Source organism: Amblyomma americanum, chromosome 4 (genome assembly GCF_052857255.1).
Source record: "Amblyomma americanum isolate KBUSLIRL-KWMA chromosome 4, ASM5285725v1, whole genome shotgun sequence".
NCBI lineage: Eukaryota > Metazoa > Arthropoda > Arachnida > Ixodida > Ixodidae > Amblyomma > Amblyomma americanum.
The window spans coordinates 12,553,765-12,575,615 of NC_135500.1; the positions used below are offsets into that span (position 1 = coordinate 12,553,765).

At 47.6% G+C, this 21,851-nt stretch overlaps 1 protein-coding gene across 1 annotated transcript in view; it reads right to left on the reverse strand.

The window, feature by feature from the left end:
* The window catches only part of LOC144127799 (uncharacterized), a 482,923-nt gene that overhangs the window by 133,532 nt on the left and 327,540 nt on the right, over positions 1-21,851 (reverse strand). The window contains exons 22-23 of the mRNA XM_077660716.1: positions 5,693-5,795; positions 4,578-4,688 (exon numbers count right to left, since the gene is read on the reverse strand). Of these exons, the coding sequence (XP_077516842.1) occupies positions 4,578-4,688; positions 5,693-5,795 (214 nt within the window). The remainder of the gene's footprint in view (positions 1-4,577; positions 4,689-5,692; positions 5,796-21,851) is intronic.

Sequence of the window (21,851 nt, forward strand, 5' to 3'; positions counted from 1 at the left end):
CCAGTCTTCCGCGAAGTTCCAAGCAAGTCGGTAAGAAAGCATAAACAGTACCGATCCCCAAGACGTTGTCTTCCTCAGCTCCAAGAAGGCCAGGCTGTTATATTACGAGGAGACTGTTGGTCACCAAACTCCTCAACCGAGGTCATACCAGGTTGCCACCGAAGGTGGTCGTATTTTGCGACACAACCGACAACACTTCAGGGCTACAGCTGAGCCTTTCAGCATTACACCTAGTGACGACGACATGTCGAATGACGGCTGCGAGAACGAGGTACCCTGCCAGGTCCAACCATGTGCTCAAAGCGCAACCACTACTACAGCCTCGACACCTGTGCCGCGAAGATCCCAGCACGAAAGAGAACCCCCGCAGCGTTTAGGATATGGCGACAAATTTGAGCAGGTTCCATCATGAACTCTAACTGTGTGAACAAACATTTCTTTTCACGGCTGAACAGTGTTGTGAAATGAGTGGTTTCTGGTTTGCCATTTCCAAGAGAGGGAGATGTATCACGTATGTCAGGCGAGTGCAACGTGGCCCGGCGTTCTACGTAAGCCGAGTCCGACGCGGTGCGGTGTTTTAGGTAAGCCGAGTGCGACGCGTGCTCGCAGTCTGTGTCTGCGGCGCGCATGCTCGCAACTTTTGTGCCCTTCCCCTTGCGGGTGTAAAACGAGTACGAATAAACACCACATCGGCATTCTTGTGCGGAACTGGTCCCGACTGTCACTCTGCCGACACAACTAACGGTACAGTGACCAAGAGGATTAGTCGGGCTAGCTGGTTCATACTGAATGAAAAGCCCAAAGTTAACTTTTCTTCTGAATTTCATCCTCTACGATGTTTCGTTCCGGATGTTATCTTATGCGCCGCAACTTATCAGCGCGTCGGAGAGCGCTTAAATACGACTTGCGTTTCTTTCCAAAATAAAGTTCACAATGTGCGTTAGTAACTGTTGTGTGTGTTCCTTTCTCTTGTATTAACATTTTCGTGCAGTTTACCTTTTCATTGAGGTAGTGACCGCTGATCCGGATCATGACAGGGAAATAACTAGAAGAATAAGAATGGGGTGGAGCACATATGGAAGTTTCTCTCAGATCATCAATGGCAGTCTACCAATATCCCTCAAGAGAAATGTATACAACAGCTGTATTTTACCGGTACTGACCTACGGGGCAGAAACGTGGAGGCTTACGAAAAGAGTTCAGCTTAAGTTAAGGTCAACGCGGCATGCAATGAAAAGAAAAATGATAGGTGTAACGTTAAGAGACCGGAAACGGGCAGAGTGAGTGAAGGAACAAACGCGGGCTAATTACATCCCGGTCGAAATCGGGAGGAAGAAATGGGCTTGGGCAGGGCATGTAATGCAAAGGCAAGATAAGCGCCATTCCTTAAGGGTAACGGAGTGGATTCCAAGAGGAGGAAAATGTAGCCGGGGGCGGCAGAGGGTGAGGTGGGCGGATGAGATTAGGAAGTTTGCGGCGATACAGTGGGCGCAGTTGGCAAAGGATATGGTTAATTGGAGAAACATGGGAGAGGCCTTTGGCCTGCAGTGGTCGTAGGCAGGCTGATGATGATGATATCGAATGTGAGGGTCTGTTGATCTGTTCTTGTAACGTTATTAGTAGTAGTATAAGCCATGCGCGAGACGATGGCTGCGCCGTCTGATGGCAAGCCGCGAAGCATGAGCGGGCCGCGTCTGCCACTTTCCCCATTGGTTTCAGCGCGCTTTCGCGATGCGCCTGAGTTTTGATATATTACATGGCACGACTAATTAGTCGCGAAAACATTTTCATGTAAGTCTTGAGTGACGTAAAGGAACGTAGTTCTGCGTAGCTGGCTACATGAAAACTTTTAAAACTATCCAGAAACGCACTCCTGCGTCTTCTTTGCACCGTCGCTCGACAGCTGTAGATCGTGGCTGTTCGATGAGAAAAATAAAAGTTTGCGTCGTATTCAATTTGCGAGTTAGTGTTTATTGCCTTGCATGTATTTCTATCTCCCCCCACATTCAGTGATCGTTTTCAGGCGTAGTTGTCTCGTTATGGCTCGCGAGGTGCAAAGTAGGCACTGTATGTAAATGCCTTTCGAAGTAAGTACCCTTTTAAAGAAAAAATGTCCATGCGAAAGGCGGGGAGGCGGAGCCAAGTGGCTCACTGCTTCTAATGATGAGCTGGCTATATCGGGAAGCAGGCTGAAAGAATGCACCGTGCTACCCACGCCTATCGTGGCACTGACAGTCTCTCAACATTTAAGTTGCACGCAAGTGCAGTCTATCACTTAAATATATCGATGGACGCTCTCCCCTATGCACATGTTGATAACCTGACAAGTTGATCGAGCGTTATTGCACATGCATTTGTGAGCACTGTACTCTTGCGATGTTACATCGCTTGCGAGCGCTTTGTAGTATGACTTCATGACGGTCCAAAACCCTCAACTTCTAAGCTATGGTACCGATAGGCGTCGTACATTGTCATGCTGCCCCACAAGTGTTTTATGCGCCACGCTTAGTTTCACGAAATTTATACAGCTTCGTTTGCTTTGTTTCTGCTTGGTGATGTTGCTGGACTCTATTCATTGTGTTTGATCATGAGATGGAATTGATCGGACCGGACTGCACGAGCCTTTCTAAGCTGTACGTTAGGTATTGCTCCTAGAAAGCCACTGTAATCCATGCGTGAAACGAATGTCCCCAGTCTTTAAATGCAAACATTAAAAAAAGAAATGGTTCGCTTTGGTCAGTTGGGCACCGTTTCAGCGATATACATTTCTGCTATAACCTCAAGCGCTTTCCCCGAGAAGAGCATGCATTCGCTCCGCGCTTACAACGAGAGAGCATTTGGAATATGAAAACGGCGTACCAGTGGAAGAGAATTCTTTTGTCAGAGGGTCCATTCCTGTGCCTTGTTATCTGGCTAATCGTACTATTCACCAGCGACAGTTAAATTACTCTGTTGTAAATAGTACGAATATACAGGTTTTCCACATTAATTGTAGTATAGCAAGCTACATAGCTAGAAAATGTAATCTTTCCTTCAGGCGATGAATAGAGTGCCGTACATGAAAGCGAGGCTTATTTAATTTTAGTTCAGCAGCAAACACGCAGTTATCATGTAATAAAATCGACAGCTAACTTCGCTTGCAAATAATTAAGAGCATTTCTTTTTCCCAGCTTTATTATCGCCACCTTTTCACAACGCCGCACCTGTGTAAAGCAAAAGTCCGATGCCACAGATTCAACACGCAAGAAATGTATGCTTTCTGAGTAAATAGCTAAAACAGTTCGCATGATCAACAAGTGAAAAAGATTTCTCACTGTGTCGGCAGAGGCGGCATACTATGGTCAGCTTTTCGTCTAGCAAGGCTCGGCAACGCTCACCTGCGGCAAACACTGTCGTCCCAGTGAGATGCAGCATTAACTACATGTCCATTCTCGTGCAGTGCGCATGTTTGTGCTCCAAAATTAACTTCACGCGACACCAACGGGAAGCAAATGACGTGCCGAGCGCCCCACTTACGGTTCCAACGGCTGCCGCTAGGAGACTCAGTGGCGCCCCTATAGGCGCCGAGCATGGCGTATATGAATACTGAATATTTTTAATGTGAACTCAATGCGAATATGTAGACAAAGCACATTCGAATATCATACTGAATATCGGATTAACATGAAAAAATTTAAAAACCCTGAGGCGATCCTTGGCATTTCCTTTAAATACGTTTGCTTATATCCAACGTTGACACAGTAAAGTTTGTTAAATTCAATATGGTACAATTAGGTGCCTTATATCCAAGGTCACACTGAGTTCGCTAGATTCGATATCCAGAAAAGAAAGCTCTCTATATCGGAGGTGGTATAGTAAGGTTCGTTATATCCAAACTAGTATACTAAGTTCATATATGTAGCACACTAAGTTGGGCAGGATGCCAGCTGCCACAGGTAACTGACAGGCGGAGATCGCTATTTCAAGGGAACACAGAGAGGCAAAGAAAGCGTGGTCCTCTCAAAGGGAAATAGATCAAAAACTAGAGTCTTATGGACAAAAGAAACGATCTACAGGAAATGCGACTTATTACAACGTTCAGTTGGCCATTCGCCAAATCGAACATGAATAACCTATTGAAGTTGAATTCAAAGATTGGCTTATTTAGAAATGGCAATCCGCTTATATTCCACCTGATCGACTTTCACATTCAGCTTTGCCTCTCATTTATATGCTGTGTTCCGCCAAAACAACCCCACATGCAGGCAATCAGCAGTGCATCTTGGCTCATTTCTAGGAAAATTTTAGGAGCATTCATTCTAACTCAGCTGCGTGTGGTGCAATTTTTCTGTTCCCAATTATTCATGCGGCTTACATTAGAGATCTTCTAAAATGACACTCGGCAGCTATTCCAGTTCTTACCGTAAAAGCCTCTAGAAAGCATTGCATCTCAGTTGAGTACTTTTCTGCGGAACTTGGGTGCCTTTCAATAAGTCACCCAGCTGGCACTGAAGAGGGTGTTGCCCCACTCATGCAACACCCACACGCTGCAAATGTAAGCTCCGTATGCCTAGTCTGGAAGAGTGCCCTGGACGGACCTTTCTGGAAAAGCTGCAGCTCCCCGTTGGCCAGTAACAGCCCCGTCAGAGACACGCAGCCTTGGACACACAACAACACAGCGTCCAGCAGCCGCCAGAGGTATTGCGTGCCTGCATAGGATTTAGAGATAACAATGGCCATGTGAATAAATCTGCGGCGGAAGTTAGCAGAAAGCGACTGGAAGATTGGTGGCTGAAAAGCAGAGAGGTGACGTATGGTTAGAAGTGTGTGAAAACGTATTTAAAGAATATGGCGAATTTGAAGAACAATTTCTAACACAGTTCAAAAAAATTAAAAAAAGCCGGGGATGGTGGCAACTGCCACCACTGCGATGCAAAAGGAACCTTTCTGTTCCATCAATCCATCCACAACACCAATCCATCCAACACATTAAATTCAGCTGCAAGTTAGCGCTTTGCCCTGTCTTTCTCTTGCTTGTCCTTGTCTTCTTGTGCACTTATATTTTCATGAAAGTCGTGAACAACCAACTAGCCCAAGAAACATCCTTGTTAAGACTTCCTTGATAGAGAGCCAAAACTCAGAAACCGGAGAGGTCTTTTCGACCTATCGTGCCAGAACAAAGTACGCGACAAAAACAGTTGTATCGTTTCTCGCAAAGTAAACTCAGTCTGCTTGAAAAGGAGACCCGCTATTCTGTAAAAAGTAGTTCTCTAGCTATGTTTGTTTGGTAGCAAAAGACGCATGACAAAAATGTAAAGAAGAAGACGCACAATCATGACAAAGACAAAGATGGCCCTGCGCTTCAGCCGTATTGCTATCGCCACGAACACCTGTGCTCGACCTGGCTGCCCTCGGACTGTTTTCGCTGCTGCTCCTATCCTCCCTGTTCCTTTCAATAAATCCCCACATTGTAAAAGAAAAATCGACTTAAAAAAGCACATACTTTTCTTGCCAGCCGAATCTCAAGATCGAGAAAAGTCCGTGATCCCCAAAATCACTGAGGCTTACTTCATGAGGAAGGCTGGTCAAGCGCATGGCCCATGTGTCTGTACTGACTGTGTGCCATGAGAATCTCTGAGTCGTGAAATTGAGCGCATGTGTAATGTTGATCTCTAAGCACAAGTGGACACTTGAAAGGGAAAAAGACACCTGCCTGGAGCCTCAGCTTGTTGGTGCCAGTGTTGAGAAAATGCCTCCAGGCACAGGTCCACCAGGCATCCACGCAGGTCGCACTCCCCCTGCTCACCAGAGGGACTCTGAAGTGAGGCAATCAGAGGGCACTGAAGCGAAATTAACCACAAGCAGCATTCACTATGAGAGGCCCTTTCTCGCGATCCCAGGGAATCGCAAAGCGTGTATCCAAGATCCCCGAGTTCAGTCACTTGCGCAGTATGAATATTTACAGAAATCATCGAAATTTTACCTTGAAAAATAGTTGTCTGAAATAGCTCCTCAGCAGAATATCAAAACTGCAACCGCCTCCGATCAAGTAGTTTGCTCGTAACTGGTTTGACTGTCTTGGCAGGTCACTTTGAACGTATTAATGATGAAGGATCCAGTTGGCAGTCATGCACCGTGCTACGTCTTCCCGTCTGTTATTCTTCCATTTACGTCAAGGATGCATCTATATCTGTACCAACACGAATCAGTCATCACTCCGAAAGCCTTTTAGACTTACTTGTGACAAATAACATTCATGACTGTGCAATGTCGGGGAGAATTGTGACAAGCTTAAGCGATCATTTCCCTATCTACATGTTCTGCAAAGCAGGCGACTTTCTTAAAAGGAGTAAACTCTGTTCGGAGACATATACTCTGCGAGAAATAAATCCAGAGACTCTAGAAATATTCCGAAACGAAATTTCACTCATATGTTGGGACCCAGTGTTTGAATGCACATGTGCTGAAAGAGCCTATAAAGCATTTATGACCCTTTTCAAAACATGTTACTATTCCTGTCTTAAATTTAAAGTGGTAAAGAAGTGTAAAAAACTGCATAAGCAGTGGATGACAGATGAATGTTTTGTAATGATAAAAAGGAAGGAAAAATCGTACGAGAAGTTCACAAAAACAAAGAACCTGGATGACTTTGCAGCTTTCAAAAAATACAGGAATTATGTAACAAACTTTTTACGTAAAATTAAAAACACTTTGTAAATCTTTTTTCCTGTACAAAAAGTGATGTCTTACGGCGCGAACTCGGCAAACTCTTGAACTCTGGCACACGCCACAATGGTGAATTTCATTTAACACTAAATGATGAAATACTTGAGGGCGAAGAACTTGCAGAAAAGTTTTGTTGAACACTTTGCAACTCTCTCCTCATGTTCGCACGCGGCTGACAGGAATGTCGCTAAAACATTCTTAAGCTCACAAAATTCTAAAACTGCATTCTTTGAGCCATGCACTAATGAAGAAATATATTCTGTTTTCATGTCTCTGAAGAACAGCAAGGCCAGAGACATTGATGACTTAGAAATCAAACCTGTAAAATATGTCCTCGACCTTCTAGTACCCCAACTTTGTTTTATCTTTAATGCTTGCTTACAAGAAGTACTTTCCCAGAAAGCATGCAGTGTTCCAGAGTAAGTGTTATACATAAATCGGGTGACAAAAACAATTTATCAAACTATCGGCCAATCTCTGTGCTACCCATTTTTTCCAAAGGATTAGGAAAGGTTACATGCAAGAGAATAATGTCTTTCTGTGACAAGCATATGATTCTCTTAGAGCAGCAATTTGGATTTCGTAAAGGTCGATCTACAGAGTTGGCCCTCTTAACGCAGAAAGAATTATTGCTTAAAGGTTTTGAGGAAAATATACTTACTTTGGGTGTTTTTATCGATTTCTCAAAAGCGTTTGATAGAATCGACCATACAATCCAGTCTACCAAATTAGACCATTATGGTTTCCGCGGTATTCCTGGTACACTTCTTAAATCATATCTTAATCATCGCAAGCAGTGTGTTGTAATTAATGAATGGCGTTCTAGTGTACTAATTATTACTGCAGGGGTACCACAGGGCAGCGTATTGGGACCGATACTATTTAACATCTATATAAATGATATAATAAATATTAGCAGACATGCATATTTCATTATATATGCAGATGACACTAGCCTTTTCTTCCAGTCGAATGACTTAAATGATTTAAAGGTTTCCGCAAATACAACACTAATGAAATTGCTTCAGTGGACTAAAGCAAACGGTTTAGAAATCAATACTAGCAAAACAAAAGCTCTGTTATTTGCGCCTGTGCAAAAAAATATTACTAGGGATCTCAACATGCAGCTTGGATCAGAGGAAATAAAACTAGCAAGTGAAGTTAAAAGCTTAAGGGTAACCTTTAATCAAAACTTAAGTTGGAATACGCACGTGGACCATGTGGCAGGAAAGCTAACGAAAGCTACGGGTTTGCTTTCTCGGTTCCGGCACATGCTTCCAGTGAAAATTAAACTTATGCTTTATAATTCCTTGTTTCTCCCCCATGACAATTATTGTAGCATTATCTGGGCTGACACAAGCCAACACAACATAAACAAATTGCGTCTGCTGCAGAAGAAAGCCATTCGTCACGTAGCAAATGCTTCCTATGATGCCCATACACAAGTACTATTTTCCTCCTTTAATGTGCTTCCTTTACAGCATGTCCACCAATTTAACCTCATTATGAAATACAAAGAAGCCATAAAAGATGACAGCGTCACTTTTATAAAGCTTTGTAATCTCAGGAAAAATCCAGAAACACCCTATCCCATTAGAAAAAGAGAATTCTGGTCAATTCCCTTTTCACGCACAAATTATGGCCTACACAGTCTACAGTACCACATACCAAAGTACCTTAATCTATTGGAAGCAAATAATATTGACATATGTAACATCTCAAAGAAAAAATGAAAAGAATACCTCATATCACAAAGCATGTAACTCTGCTATTTTTTTTTATGATTCCGGAGTGGCAAAGACTGTATTTGACACAAATGTGCATTTGAATGTTCTATCCTTTTTATGTTTTCTGTCTTATTGTTGTTGTTAATCTGACCTGTAAATGACTCATGCGATGTTGTGTTTGAGCGCGCGTATGATTATGGCGTTATTTAAGTTTTGTGCATAAGTGCCTGTTGTCTGCTACCCATGCCAAGACAGGGGCAGGAACCCCGTCAAGCTACTAGGATAGTAGCTTTTTGTTCCTGTCCGTGTTTTTTCCTGGCTTAATATGGAAAAAAATGCTGAATAAAAGGATTTGATTTGATTAAGTTGGCTTCCTAATACAATGACAGCCTCAGTTGGCACTGAGCCCGAGTTGTCTAGTCTAGGTCGAGAACTCTGCATTCAGAGTGCGACTCTGAGTGAACAAAAGTGGCACGCAGATAACATATCTGCTAGCATACAAGACTGCACAAGAAATGCCTGTGCGTTATTTATTTATTACAACACCCTCAGGGCTCGCAGAGCGTGATAGAGGGGGTGGGTAAAATACATCCCACACAAGCTACATAGCAATTTAATCGTATCCATATCCACAAATACAAGCGATTTTATTTGCACCTTAACCGTTCTGATGCTAATGAAAGAACTGCGAGATACCCATCGTCTTCGGCATGCACAAATGTTAGGACTGAGAGCTGAAACTTAGAAATACATGAGTGCAACGTGATTAGAGTGGGATGAAACACGATGTGATGAAGACAGCCGTGCTTCAAAAGAATAAAAAGTTGGTCTAGTTGCATGGCAGTGTTGATTTTGAATGGTATCAGCACAGAAGAAAAAAGGGACAAGAGGAGAGAACAAAGGAACATTACGAGCGCTGCTTGAACATCAACACGAGTGGCGACACCCTAAACAAGCGTAACTAAGCTCAAATGTACACAACGATGTATCCTCCCATATATGTGCATACCGGAGTAGGGTTCTAGGCCGCTTAACGATACACGATCAGAAACATGACATTCTATACTTCCCCATGGCACTAGATTATTAAAGGGAAGCCTCAACGAGCTTCCGCTAATCACTGTCAACACTACAGACTGTAGTGGGCTCCCGCAACGCACAGCACAGCACCAGTCCTGTTGTTTGTGTCTTCCCCTTCTGTCCCTGTTTTTTGCGCTGCACTACTCTTACTTAAGATGAACCATCGACTATAGCCGACACCAAGGTTTTGATGTGCTGAATGTGTTGGCTTCGTGACTTTGTGAATGCGTGATTGCACGGATGTTACGGCGTGTTGGCTTACAAAAAGGCAGGTTTTACGTGAAATAAAATTCAGTTGTAAGTTGGCGGTGGTCCTGTTGTGTTTGCTTCTCTTTTGTACCCATTTTCGCACCGTTTTGAAGCGATAGCTACACTATGCCATCCACTTCGCGAGGTCAGCGTGGCTGCGCGCTGAGCCGTGGCACCACCGCGCCACCAGCTGTGCGCATGCGCGGAGTGACATCATAGCCTGCAGCTGGTCTGCGTGCCACGCGCCTCACCGCTGCGCCGACGGCGGAGCAGACGCTGCCTGCCTCGTCAGTTGTGCGCATGCGTGGAGTGACGTCAGAACACGCAGCTGGTGTGCGCAGCGCGGCTACATTAGGCTACCATTTCGAACCTTCAGCGTGGTTGCACCGTGGCCACCGTGGCAGCTGCCAACGGCGCGGCGTGCCGACAAAACCCAGTAGGGGAGTGGAGAGGGGGAGATAGTGAATCAACGTCCAGGGAGGAAGATGAAGGAACGCCCAGCGAAATGCAGCGGCGAGAGACTGACTTTGCAATTCGACTGAGCGAGTTCCACTCGGCCAGCTGTAGCTATCGCGTCACTCAAGGTTTAACCAGAGCTAAACCACCGCCATTTTTTTCTTTGTGGAAAAAGAGATTGGCTGCTGAGTAGGAGTTGATGTTTTTTCGGCCCCCAAAAAATTGCATCAGTTGTGTAGAAAAATTGATTCTGACATAACTAGAGAGCCAGACTACGTGACGAAGCATGGTCCGCGTCTTGTAAACTGTGAAAAAAAAGTTTTTTCAGCCGCCCTGTCAGGTGGTAATATTGCCACACTGCTGACATTCTGCCGGCGCCACCTGGTGGCTGAACCTGTCTCCCAGCGCGTGGCCAAACGTCTTCTTCTGTCTCAAATGAGCGCGGCGGTTCGGCAAGCCTCGCCCTAGTAAACGGCTGTGTTTCCCGCTTCTTGCTACGTTTGTCGGTGACATTTGGTGGAGCCGTGCTGGGTACCATCCCATGTACCCTGACCCTGTCAAAATCCTTGACGCTTCTCCCCGACGTGCGGACGCAACACCTGTCCACAAAGCCAGCCGTCGCCTACGAGGCCTGCAACCCGAGTTCGAGCCGCTGACAAGGCCTGTGCGAGCTATGACTTCCACCACTGGTAGCCAGACAGGTCAGTACTCTGGCAGTGCCCCGCCGTTCGTCTTTCTTGCACCTCGGTCGCCACCATCCTTCCACGGCGACCGGTTCGAGGATGTAGAAGATTGGTTGGCCAGTTTTGACCAGGTTGCTGCATTCAACCAATAGGACGACGAGCGGAAGTTGATGAATGTTTATTTCGCACTGCAAGACTCGGCGAAAACTTGGTTCGATAACCACGAGGCATCCCTTTCCAACTGGGCAGCTTGAGCTGCTCGCTACATTCAGCTCGAACAAGCGAAAGGAAAATGCTGAAATTGCCCTTCGCTCCAGGTCACAGCAGTCCAACGAGAGCGTGGCCATGTTTGAGGACATGACCCGCCTCTTCAATCGGGCCGACCCGGCCATGCCCGAAGCTACAAAGGTGCGGCACCTAATGCGTGGGGTAAAGGAGCAGCTGTTTGCTGGCCTCATGCGCGACCCTCCGAGAACCGTCGCCGCCTTTGCTAAGGAAGCTACGAGCATGGGACGTTCATTGCAGGAACGGAGTGCCCAATACGGCCGTCAGGCAAATGTAGCGGCCGCTCACTACTGCACGTCTTTACCAGGTCCCGGGGATGAGGCGCTGCGAGAGCTTGTGCGGAGCATTGTTCGCGTAGAACTGCCACAGCTCCACTTGGATGCTCCGTCGGCAAGCACACGTTCTACAGGCAACCGGTCTCGAGAGGGGCGCGCGCGCGCTCTTTCTTACGGCCTTCGCATTCGCCGCGGAAGCAATGTGAGTTTTTCTCCGGGAGTTACGCCGCCCGTCGCCGCTAGAGGCGCGACGACCCTACCGCTTGCTCTACGCCTGCATCTGCGGCGGTGGGTGGCTTTTGCCTGGTTTCGCAGTGTAGCGCGCTGGTTTATGGCGAGCGCTGCACCGAAATCAAAGAAACAAAATGCAGATGCTTAAGCTGCGTATCTTCAACACAGTCCACATGTGAACAGACTCTTCATCACAAACTGTACTTGATGAAAACTTTTTAAAATGAGGGATAACTCTCCCATTCCTCAAAACTATGTCGAGCATTTGTGGTTTTAAATGCAGAATGAAATACCTTGATAATTTCCTCTCGTATCTCTCATGGTCTGTGATTAAATGACAAGTTAATGCTAAGGGGAAGAAAATGAAAACTCTGGCACCGAAAGTTTTGCGCTCGTCCCATAAAAAATGTACTATACGAAAAAATTCTCTACGACGCGAACTGTCAAATAAATTGATTCTTGTGAGATATATACAGTACTTAATTACGCCGATATCGCTTTTCGCACGTCCTGAATGTACTTTTTTTCACCCTCATATACGTCACAACTTCCTTAAACGAGAGGCCTGTATCAATAGCTCCAAAGAATATTAACTACTAATGTGCGAGCAAGCGTCAAGAAGCATTGTAATAGATTGCTCTCTCCTAGAAGCCATGGGGACGCGGTTCTTTCCGCTTTCGTTTGTCAAACAAAAGGCCATCAGATTTCTCTGGCATGTGTGCAGCCGCGCGCAAGTCTCTATGTTCAAAATTGTCGTAAGCGCATTAGTCTGCTCCAAGTTCCTTGTCACCATTAAATTTTTCAAGGCCTACAGCAACCGTCCTTCTGACATTAGTTGACCGAGTACATGTTTTATCGCTGCGCCGCCGAACTGCTTTCTGTTTAAGGACACGAGTTCGCCTAATAAACAGTTTTCGAGTTGGACGCAAGCTTTCTTGTCGCCATTCTGGCCTGACTAACCAGAACGTAACAGAAGCAACTAGTACAAGCTGTGTATGCATGCTAACTGCTACAAATATTCACGCGTACTGAGTATGGCATTTCAGAAATTATGTATGCCCAATGAGTGACTACTTGCAACTACCACAAAGAGCGCCATTTTTTTTTGTTGCCCACGTATATTCAACCTTCGGCGTGTCCTTAAACTGTCTAAAAATATTTCCTTTAAATACCTTCGTAAAATATCTCAGATTGTGCCGTCGAATATCTAATGCCCTCTATTCTCTTGAATTCAGGAACTTTTGTTAACACGTAATCATCGCAAATAAAAAATTTTAGTTCCTTCCATTGTAAGCTATATATAGGCCAGCTGGTATATATCGCGCATTGCTATGAGGTTTAGTGGAGCTCCGTTACGTTGCGGAAAATGTCTTTTTTGGGATGATACTTCGTTTCCTAAATGACGTTAGGAAAGTTCATGCTCTCGGGAGGTTTATCGAAAGCAATGACGAGGCTGCAGAAATGCAGGAGAATAATGCAAAGCTGGTAGTCATCGCCTCTCAGATAAGACTGTCCCCTCGTGAAGGCCTATTTTATTGAGACAGAGCGCAGTACCGAACTAATTTTGCATTGCTGGCAGTTACTTAGTGCTTGAAGTTACTTTCAACAACTCGCTTAATTTTTGCGTTCTCATCGGGTAGGACAGGCGGTGGTGAGACGCCGCCAAACTTCAAAATGTCTTTACAAAAAAAGATCTTGGACATCGGGTGCGTGCAACATGCTCTGCTCCTGCGGCCAGGGTTTGGTTCCGTCTATACCCGTTCCTTTCACGAAGGATAATAATAATAATAACAGTTGGTTTTTGGGGAAAGGAAATGGCGCAGTATCTGTCTCATATATCTTGGACACCTGAACCGCATAAGGGAAGGGATAAAGGAGAGAGTGAAAGAAGAAAGGAAGAAAGAGATGCCGTAGTGGAGGGCTCCGGAATAATTTTGACTACCTGGGGATCTTTAACCTGCACTGACATCGCACGTAAAAGATTCCCAGGTGGTCGAAATTATTCCGGATGTCATGATACGTTTTCCCGGGGAGCACCATGAATTCTTGCTAATTATTAGCCGCTGTTGTGCAAAACTAAAGCAGCTGCTCTTGAAATTTCAGGAGCTATATTTACGCTGCAGAATCCTTTACTCTTAAAACTTGCCATCCAAGCGTTACACGTCGCATATCATTCTACACACTCATTCAGTCCTGACGGAAGACGAACCACAGTGGCTGATATATCCTTGATTTTTAGCCAAATATAAGGGTAGAACGTGTGGGCGTCTGTGCTCGAAGCGTGCATTCGACCATTCACAGTCGGGCTAAAGGAGAGAGAGCGCAAACGTGAATTCCTTGTTTCAGATTTCTCCCATGGCAAAGGGGCTGACTACACGGCTTTTGCGTAAAGTGTAAGAGGTAAAATATAAAGGCTTGGCGGTTACCACTGACGCAGGCCGACCTATGAGCAAGCGCGCGTACTCCTTCCGCGCGAACGGCGGTCGCAGCGGAGGAGCGGTGGGGCAGTGGCGACCTCACCTAGGTGCGGCGGGAGGCGGAAACAGGCCCCACTGCGAAGGCCGTAAGAAAAGTGCGCGCTCCTCTCGAAACCGGCCGTGGTCCTCCGTGATGAAATTCGGCGGGCGGTGCAGCCACCATTAGCACCACTATCGGAGCCGCACGTGACGCCCTACAGCGATGCCCTGCGCCGACCTGCCCCGCGCCGCAATTAAGCGTTTCGCCCCGTTGTCGAACCGCGGCCACCCCATCGTTACCTGCGTCCCGTCGAGCAGCAGCAGAACCTGTGCCCTCCTTTCAGCAAAGCGCACGTATGGCGAACGTCCAACAATCGCCCGCTCTGCTACCATTGCGGGGAGCCCGGCCATATTGTGCGGAATTGCCCGTACCAGCGGCTGGGTTTGAGAGGATTTTTACCAGACGCACCTCGACCGCGCTATGGTGAAAGAATGCAGTACATAGAGGAGTACCTGGCCACTCAGGTGCTGCCCCCGACCTCGCAGCGGCGCCAATCGCGATCGCCGTCCCCAAGGCGCTTTGCTTCGCCCAGTCGGCCCTCATCCTCTGGTCAGTTCAGAGGCACGTCCCCTCGCCGGGAAAACTGAAGACGGCGTCCTCCGGGGGTAGGGCCGCCGCCACTGCACAGAGTCAACAGCCTCCACCCAACGATTTGACGCGACGGCCCGAGCGGCGGCGACCCGATCCGACGTGTGCGAACGATTAGTTGCTGCTGAAATTTGTGTAACCGCCGATAGTCATGAAGTGACCGCACTCGTTGATACCGGCGCTGATTTTTCTGTGATGAGCAGGCAGCTCGCCACAACCCTCCGTAAGGTTCTGACGCCTTGGTGTGGACCCGTGATCCGCACCGCTGGTGGCCATGTAGTGGCGCCGATCGGCGTCTGCACATGTCGCATCCAGATCCGCGGTCTTACTTTCACTGGTTCCTTTGCCGTAAGTGACTGTTCGAAAGACCTCATTCTGGGCATGGATTTCCTTCAAGAGTATGGCGCGGTCATCGACCTTCGGGAGCTCATGGTATCTTTTTCCGCACAGCGAGCCGTTGACACCAACACCGTGCCCAGCAGATTAACGTTGCACCGTGTATGTGACGACCACATAACGATCCCTCCGCGAGCCAGCAAGTTCACCGCAGTCGAGTGTAATGAAAGCACTGGCATTCTTGGCATCGCTGAAGCGAACGTGTCGCTGCTACTCGCTCAGCGAGTTTGTGTCGCTTGAGGCCTAGTAGAACTTGACAATGGTCGCACCGACATCTTAATCACCAATTTTGCCCGTGAACCACAGCATTTAACGAAGACAGCGGTCATCGCTTATTTTGACGAGCTTGGAGAGTGTACCAGGCAGTGTTCTTTGTCCACCGCGTCAGACCTCGACGAGACGACGGCTACAGCCATTCCGACCAACGTAAACACGCAGCTCTCGGCCAGTCAGAAACGCTGCGTGGAAAACCTCATGTCTTCCTTCCGTGACTGTTTTGCATCGACTTCCAAGGTACGACAGACGCCGCTTACCAAGCACCGAATTATCGTTGCTGAGGACCAAAGACCACTATGCCAGGGCCCTTACCGCGTGTCTTCAAAAGAACGCGACGCCATCCGCCGTCAGGTTACTCAAATGCTTCAAGACGACGTCATACAACCATCCACGAGCCCTTGGGCATCGCCTGTTGTCCTCGTCATGAAGAAAGATGGCACCCTCAGGTTCTGTGTGGATTACAGACGCCTCAATAACGTCACGAAAAAGGATGTGTATCCTCTGCCACGCATTGATGACTCCCTAGACCGCCTGCGCCATGCCACCTACTTCTCATCGCTTGACCTCCGCATGGGTATTGGCAAATAGAGGTCGACGAACGCGACCGAGAGAAGACCGCCTTTATTACTCCCGATGGTTTGTACGAGTTTAAGGTGCTCCCTCTTACTTGTGCTCTGCCCCTGCCACATTCCAGCGAATGATGGACACTGTGCTGTCTGGCCTGAAATGGCAGTCATGCCTCGTATATCTCGACAATGTTGTGATCTTCTCTGATACATTCGATGAGCATCTGAAACATTTGCGTGCTGTTTTCAAGGCCATATGTTCCGCTGGTCTCTCTCTCAAGCCAGAAAAATGTCACTGGGCGTTTCACGAGTTAAAGTTTCTTGGTCACATTGTGAGCGCTCGAGGTGTTAGTCCGGACCCCGAAAAGACGGCCGCCGTAGCTGCTTTCCCCAAGCCAACAGACAAACGGAGCCTGCGTCGTTTCTTGGGCCTCTGCGTGTACTATCGCCGGTTTGTTTACAATTTCTCCAAGCTAGCAGAGCCTCTGACCCACCTGACGAAATACGCTGAACCCTTCTTCTGGGGCGAGGACCAGGATAGAGCCTTCACGGAACTCAAGTCCCGTCTCCAATGTGCGCCTGTGCTTGGACACTTCGACGAAGAGGCCGACACGGAACTGCACACTGATGCCAGTAACGTTGGTCTCGGTGCGGTCCTTGTTCAGCAACAGGATGGTCTAGAACGCGTGATTGCTTGCAATCGCACTTTATCCCGTTCCGAAGTCAATTATTCCACCACGGAAAAGGAATGTCTGGCTGCGCTGTGGGCAGTTCCGAAATTTTGACCGTACTTGTATGGCCGCGTGAGCGTTCATCATTCACTGTGTTGGCTGGCGAACCTGAAAGATCCCTCGGGGTGGCTTCCTCGATGGAGCCTTCGGTTACAAGAATTTGATTTCACCATCGTGCACAAGTCCGGCCAGAAACACAGTGATACTGACTGTCTCTCCCGCGTTCCTATTCCCTGCCCACGGACGAGTCCGACGAAGATTCCACTTTTCTCGGTGATGTCACCACATCCACCCTTGCACGCCAACAGAGGGACGACTCCAAACTGCTGCCCCTTATCGAGTATCTCGAAGGAATCGCTCCATCTCCACCTCAACTCTTAAAGCGCGGATTGTCATCGTTTTGCTTGCGCGATGGTGCCCTCTACAAAAAGAACTACGGCCCAATGGACACTGTCTATCTGCTTGCAGTGCCAACAACGCTTCGTGACAAAGTTCTGCGTGCGTGCCACGATGACCTTCCTTCGAACAGGCCACCTCAAGTTTTCCTGCACGTTGGTGCACATAACCCACAAGTACTACTGGCCAGGCTTGCTGCGGTTGTCCACCGCTACGTGCGAACCTGTCGTGAGTGTCAGCGCGGGAAGACGCCGCCGACTAAACCAGCCGGGGTCCTGCAGCCTATATATCCCCTGCGCCTCCCATTTTAACAGGTCGGCATGGACTTACTTGGCCCGTTTCCGGCGTCATCCATGGGTAATCTGTATATTGCTGTTGCCACTGATTATCTTAGCAGCTACTGTGAGACCAATTAACGCCCTTCCCCATGGTACCACCACCGAGGTTGCACATTTTTTCATTCACAACATCGTGCTTCGCCACGGAGCCTCAACCGTCGTATTAACTGACAGGGGAACCGCCTTTACATCGGCACTTACAAGCGAGGTACTTCGACTCAGTGGCATCAGCCGTCGCAAGACTACAGCTTACCATCCGCAAACAAACCGACTGAGTGAGCGGCTTAACAAGACAACTGCCGATATGACTTCTATGTATGTCGACGATGACCATGTGAACTGGGACTGGATACTGCCTTACATCACGTTCGCGTACAACACTGCACTCCACGAAACGACCCGCTTCACTCCGTTCCATTTGGTGCACGGTCGCGAAGCCTTGGCCATGCTGGATGCCATCCTTTTTCCGGATCCTACTCCCTCTTCTGTCGTGGACGCTGACAAATTTGTTCGTGACACCGAAGCCGCTCGCCAAGTTGCTTGCCAGCGAATCCGGTGCCAATAACAATGCGGCGTCGAGCGCTACAACGTCCGCCGCAGGGAGGTGATTTACACACCCGGTAACTAAGTCTGGGTATGGAGTCCGATCCGTTTGCGAGGGCGCTCTGAGAAGCTTCTTCGCCGTTACTTTGGTCCATACCAGGTGTTACGCCGCCTCAGCGCGGTGACCTACGAGGTGCTCCCTCAAGGAACTGTCCGGTCGTCTCGACAACCGGCGTCCGAAGGAGCGCACGTGGCACGAATGAAGCCATATTACTCCCGTTAGCTCCTTTCCGCGAAGGCACTTGTGCTGCTAGCTACCTTCCGCCTTACGTTTTTTCCCCCTCGCGTGCGGCATCGAGTCGATGCCTCTTGAAATGGAGGGGGGCAATGCCACACTGCTGACATTCTGCCGGCACCACATGGTGGCCGAACGTGTCTCCCAGAGCGTGGCCGAACGTCTTCTTCTGTCTCAAATGAGCGCGGCGGTTCGGCAAGCCTCGCGCTAGTAAACGGCTGTGTTTCCCGCTTCTTGCTACGTTTGTCGGTGACAATATATATATCGGCAAGACGGGGAGATGCCTGAATAAATGGCTAAAAGTGCATCGCAGAAATGTAAAATATGCTAACTCGGGTGAGCTGAGCAAGCACTACTGCAAATGTAAAAACTGCACACCTGCCTTCGAAAGAACGGCCGTTCTGCGCAAGTGCCGCGACACCACCAGAAGGGTGATAGTAGAAGCTCAGGCAATATCAATATTCTCTGATAAATGTGTCAGCAAGCCGTCTATACACCTGAGAAAAAAAGAGCTGATCTTTCTAAGCGCCCATGAGCATGCCAATGACTGGAGGGAAGGTTACGGGTCAACGAGATAATTGTGCCACGGGAACATGAGTTGTTGCTTTCCTGTGTTGTCACGGGACTGGGCCTATATAAGCCAGTTCAAGGCAATAAACGATGTTGTCAGTCAGCGCCTGACTGGGTTCGAACCCGACCGCGGCGGCTGCGTTTTTAAGGCGGCAAATTGCTAAGGCGCCCATGTGCTGTGAGATGTCAGTGCACGTTAAAGATCCCCAGGTGGTCAAAATTATTCCGGAGCCCTCCACTACGGCACCTCTTCTTCCTTTGTTCTTTCACTCCTTCCTTTATCCCTTCCCTTAAGGTGCGGTTCAGGTGTCCAACGATATATGAGACAGATACTGTGCCGTTTTCTTTCCCAAAAAAACGATTATTATTATTATTATCAGTCAGCGCCTGTGTTTGTGCCAATCTTTCTTGTCCATATTGCGACCGCGCTCCTCACACATCACGCTTTTCTTTCATGTCAACTTGTTTTTGCTGCATATCACCGACTACGCTGGGTTTGAGCAAAGAGAACTTTGCACGTGGTTGACGCTTTAGAAACAACTGCACAGGTGTTTGTCCGGTCACTATGCTTGGTGTATTTCTGCAGGCGACAAGAAAATTATCAATGCACTCCTGAAGCGAACGCAGGCGAGTGTCATCGCATTGCAGAACCTGCTTTAACAGCTATAGTTTCATCGCCTGCACAGTGCGTTCAGCAGAACCACTGGAGGCGGGGTGACAAGGCGGGGTAAGGACATGCTTTACACAATTGTTCTCCAAGAAGTCCGAGAACTCTGCAGACGTGAACTGCGGCCCGTTTTCGCTGGCTAATGTTTCAGGCAGTCCGTGGGCTGCAAACAGATTTCTTAGTTTCTCGGTTTTCTACATAGTAGACGTTGATGACATCGGCCAAACTTCCAACCATTTAGAGAAAGAATCAACTAAAACAAAGAACACATTTGTAAGCGAAATCAACGTGAACTCGCTCCCAACACCAGGATGGGTAGCTCCACGGAGCGGCATGGGTTGGCCAGACAGTTGAACTGCTTGACAGATTTCGCACTTTCTGACGTACATCTCGACAGCTTCATCCATAAACACGGCCACCATAAAAAGCTTCTAGCAAGCATTTTCATGCGGATGCTGCCTGGATGTTCGTCATGAAGCCAATCCAACATCCGTTCCTTCAACTGATCCGATATTACCACTTGAGTACCCCATGTTAGGTATCCTTACGCAAGTGACAGCTCATAACGGCGCACGTGATACGCCTCCATTTCCTCAGGGTATTGGTTTAGCCAACGATTCAGTGTGTATTCATATACGCGAGTCAAAGTCACGTTTCTCCTTCTAGCCTTAGCAATATCCGCAGCATATAACGGCAGTCTTTCGAACACTGCTAGGCAATTTTATGCTATATTTTATGCTTTCTCAGTATGCAGTAATCTGGAGAGCGCGTCCGCTACTTCCAGGTTCTTGCCTTTGCGATACTTAAACCGTAAGCCGCAAGCAGCATGGCCCAACGCTGCATGCACTCTGCGGCCAAAGTAGGCGTCGGTTTGTACTGGTCAAGGATGCCCAGCAATGGCTGATGGTCAGTCATCATCATCATTATCAGCCTGACCCACTGCAGGGAAAAGGCCTCTCCCATGTCCATGTAATAACCCTCTCCTTTGCCAGCTGCGCCCAAGCTATAACTGCAAGCTTCTTAGTCTCATCCGCCCACCTAACCTTCTGCCGCCCACTGCTACGCTTCCTTCCCCTGGAATCCACTCCGTTACCCTTAAGCACCAGCAGTTATCTTTCCTTCGCAGTACATGCCCTGCCAAAGGCCATTTCTTCCTCTTGATTTCAACTAGGATGTCATTAACCCGCGTTTGTTCCCTCAACCACTCTGCCCGCTTTCGGTCTCTTAAAGTTACGTCTATCATTTTTCTTTCCATAGCTCTCTGCATTGTCCTTATCTTAAGCTGAACCCTTATCGTTAGCCTCCACGTTTCTGCCGCGTACGTGACTGCCGGTAAGATACAGCTGTCGTAGACTTTTCTCTTGAGGGATAATGGTAAACTGCCAGTCATGATCTCAGAGAACCTGCCATATGCACTCCACCCGATTCTTATCCTTCTAGTTATTTCCCTCTCATGATCCGGATCAGCTGTCACCACCTGCCCTAATTAAACATATTCCATTAACACTTCCATCACCCCGCTTCCAATTGTGAACTGCTGTTCCTTTGCTAGACTGTCGAACATTACTTTGGTTCTCTGCATGTCAATTTTAAGACCCACCGTACTGCTCTGTCTGTCTAACTCATTGATCATGGTTTGCAGTTCATCTTCTGAGTGACTCAGCAAGGCGCTGCCATCAGCGAATCGCAGATTATTTGGGTATTCTCCATTAATTCTTATCCCCAACTGTTCCCAATTCATGCTTCGATATCTCTTGTAAACAGGCGGTGAATAGCATTCGTGAGATCGTGTCTCCTTGCCTGACGCCCTTCCTAATTGGAATCTTAATGCTGACTTTATGGGGGACTATGGTAGCTGTGTAGTTCCTATATATATCTTCCAGTATTTTGACATAAGGCTCATTTACACCCAGACTCCGCAATGCATGTATGACTGCTGAGGTTTCCACTGAGTCAAATGCTTTCTCGTAATGAATCAAGGCTATATATATGGGTTGGTTCTGCACATTTCTCTATCACCTGATTGATAGTAATTATATGATCTATTGTGGAATATCCTTTACGAAAACATGCCTGATCATTTTTTTTATTAAAGTCTAAGGTTACCCTGACTCTATTAGCGATTACCTTAGTAAATACTTTGTAGGCAACGGATAGTAAGCTGATCGGCTTGTAATCTTTCAAGTCCTTGGCATCTCCCTTCTTATGAATTAAGATAATGTTGGCATTCTTCCAAGCTTCTGGTATGGTCGAGGTCATAAGGCATTGCATATACAG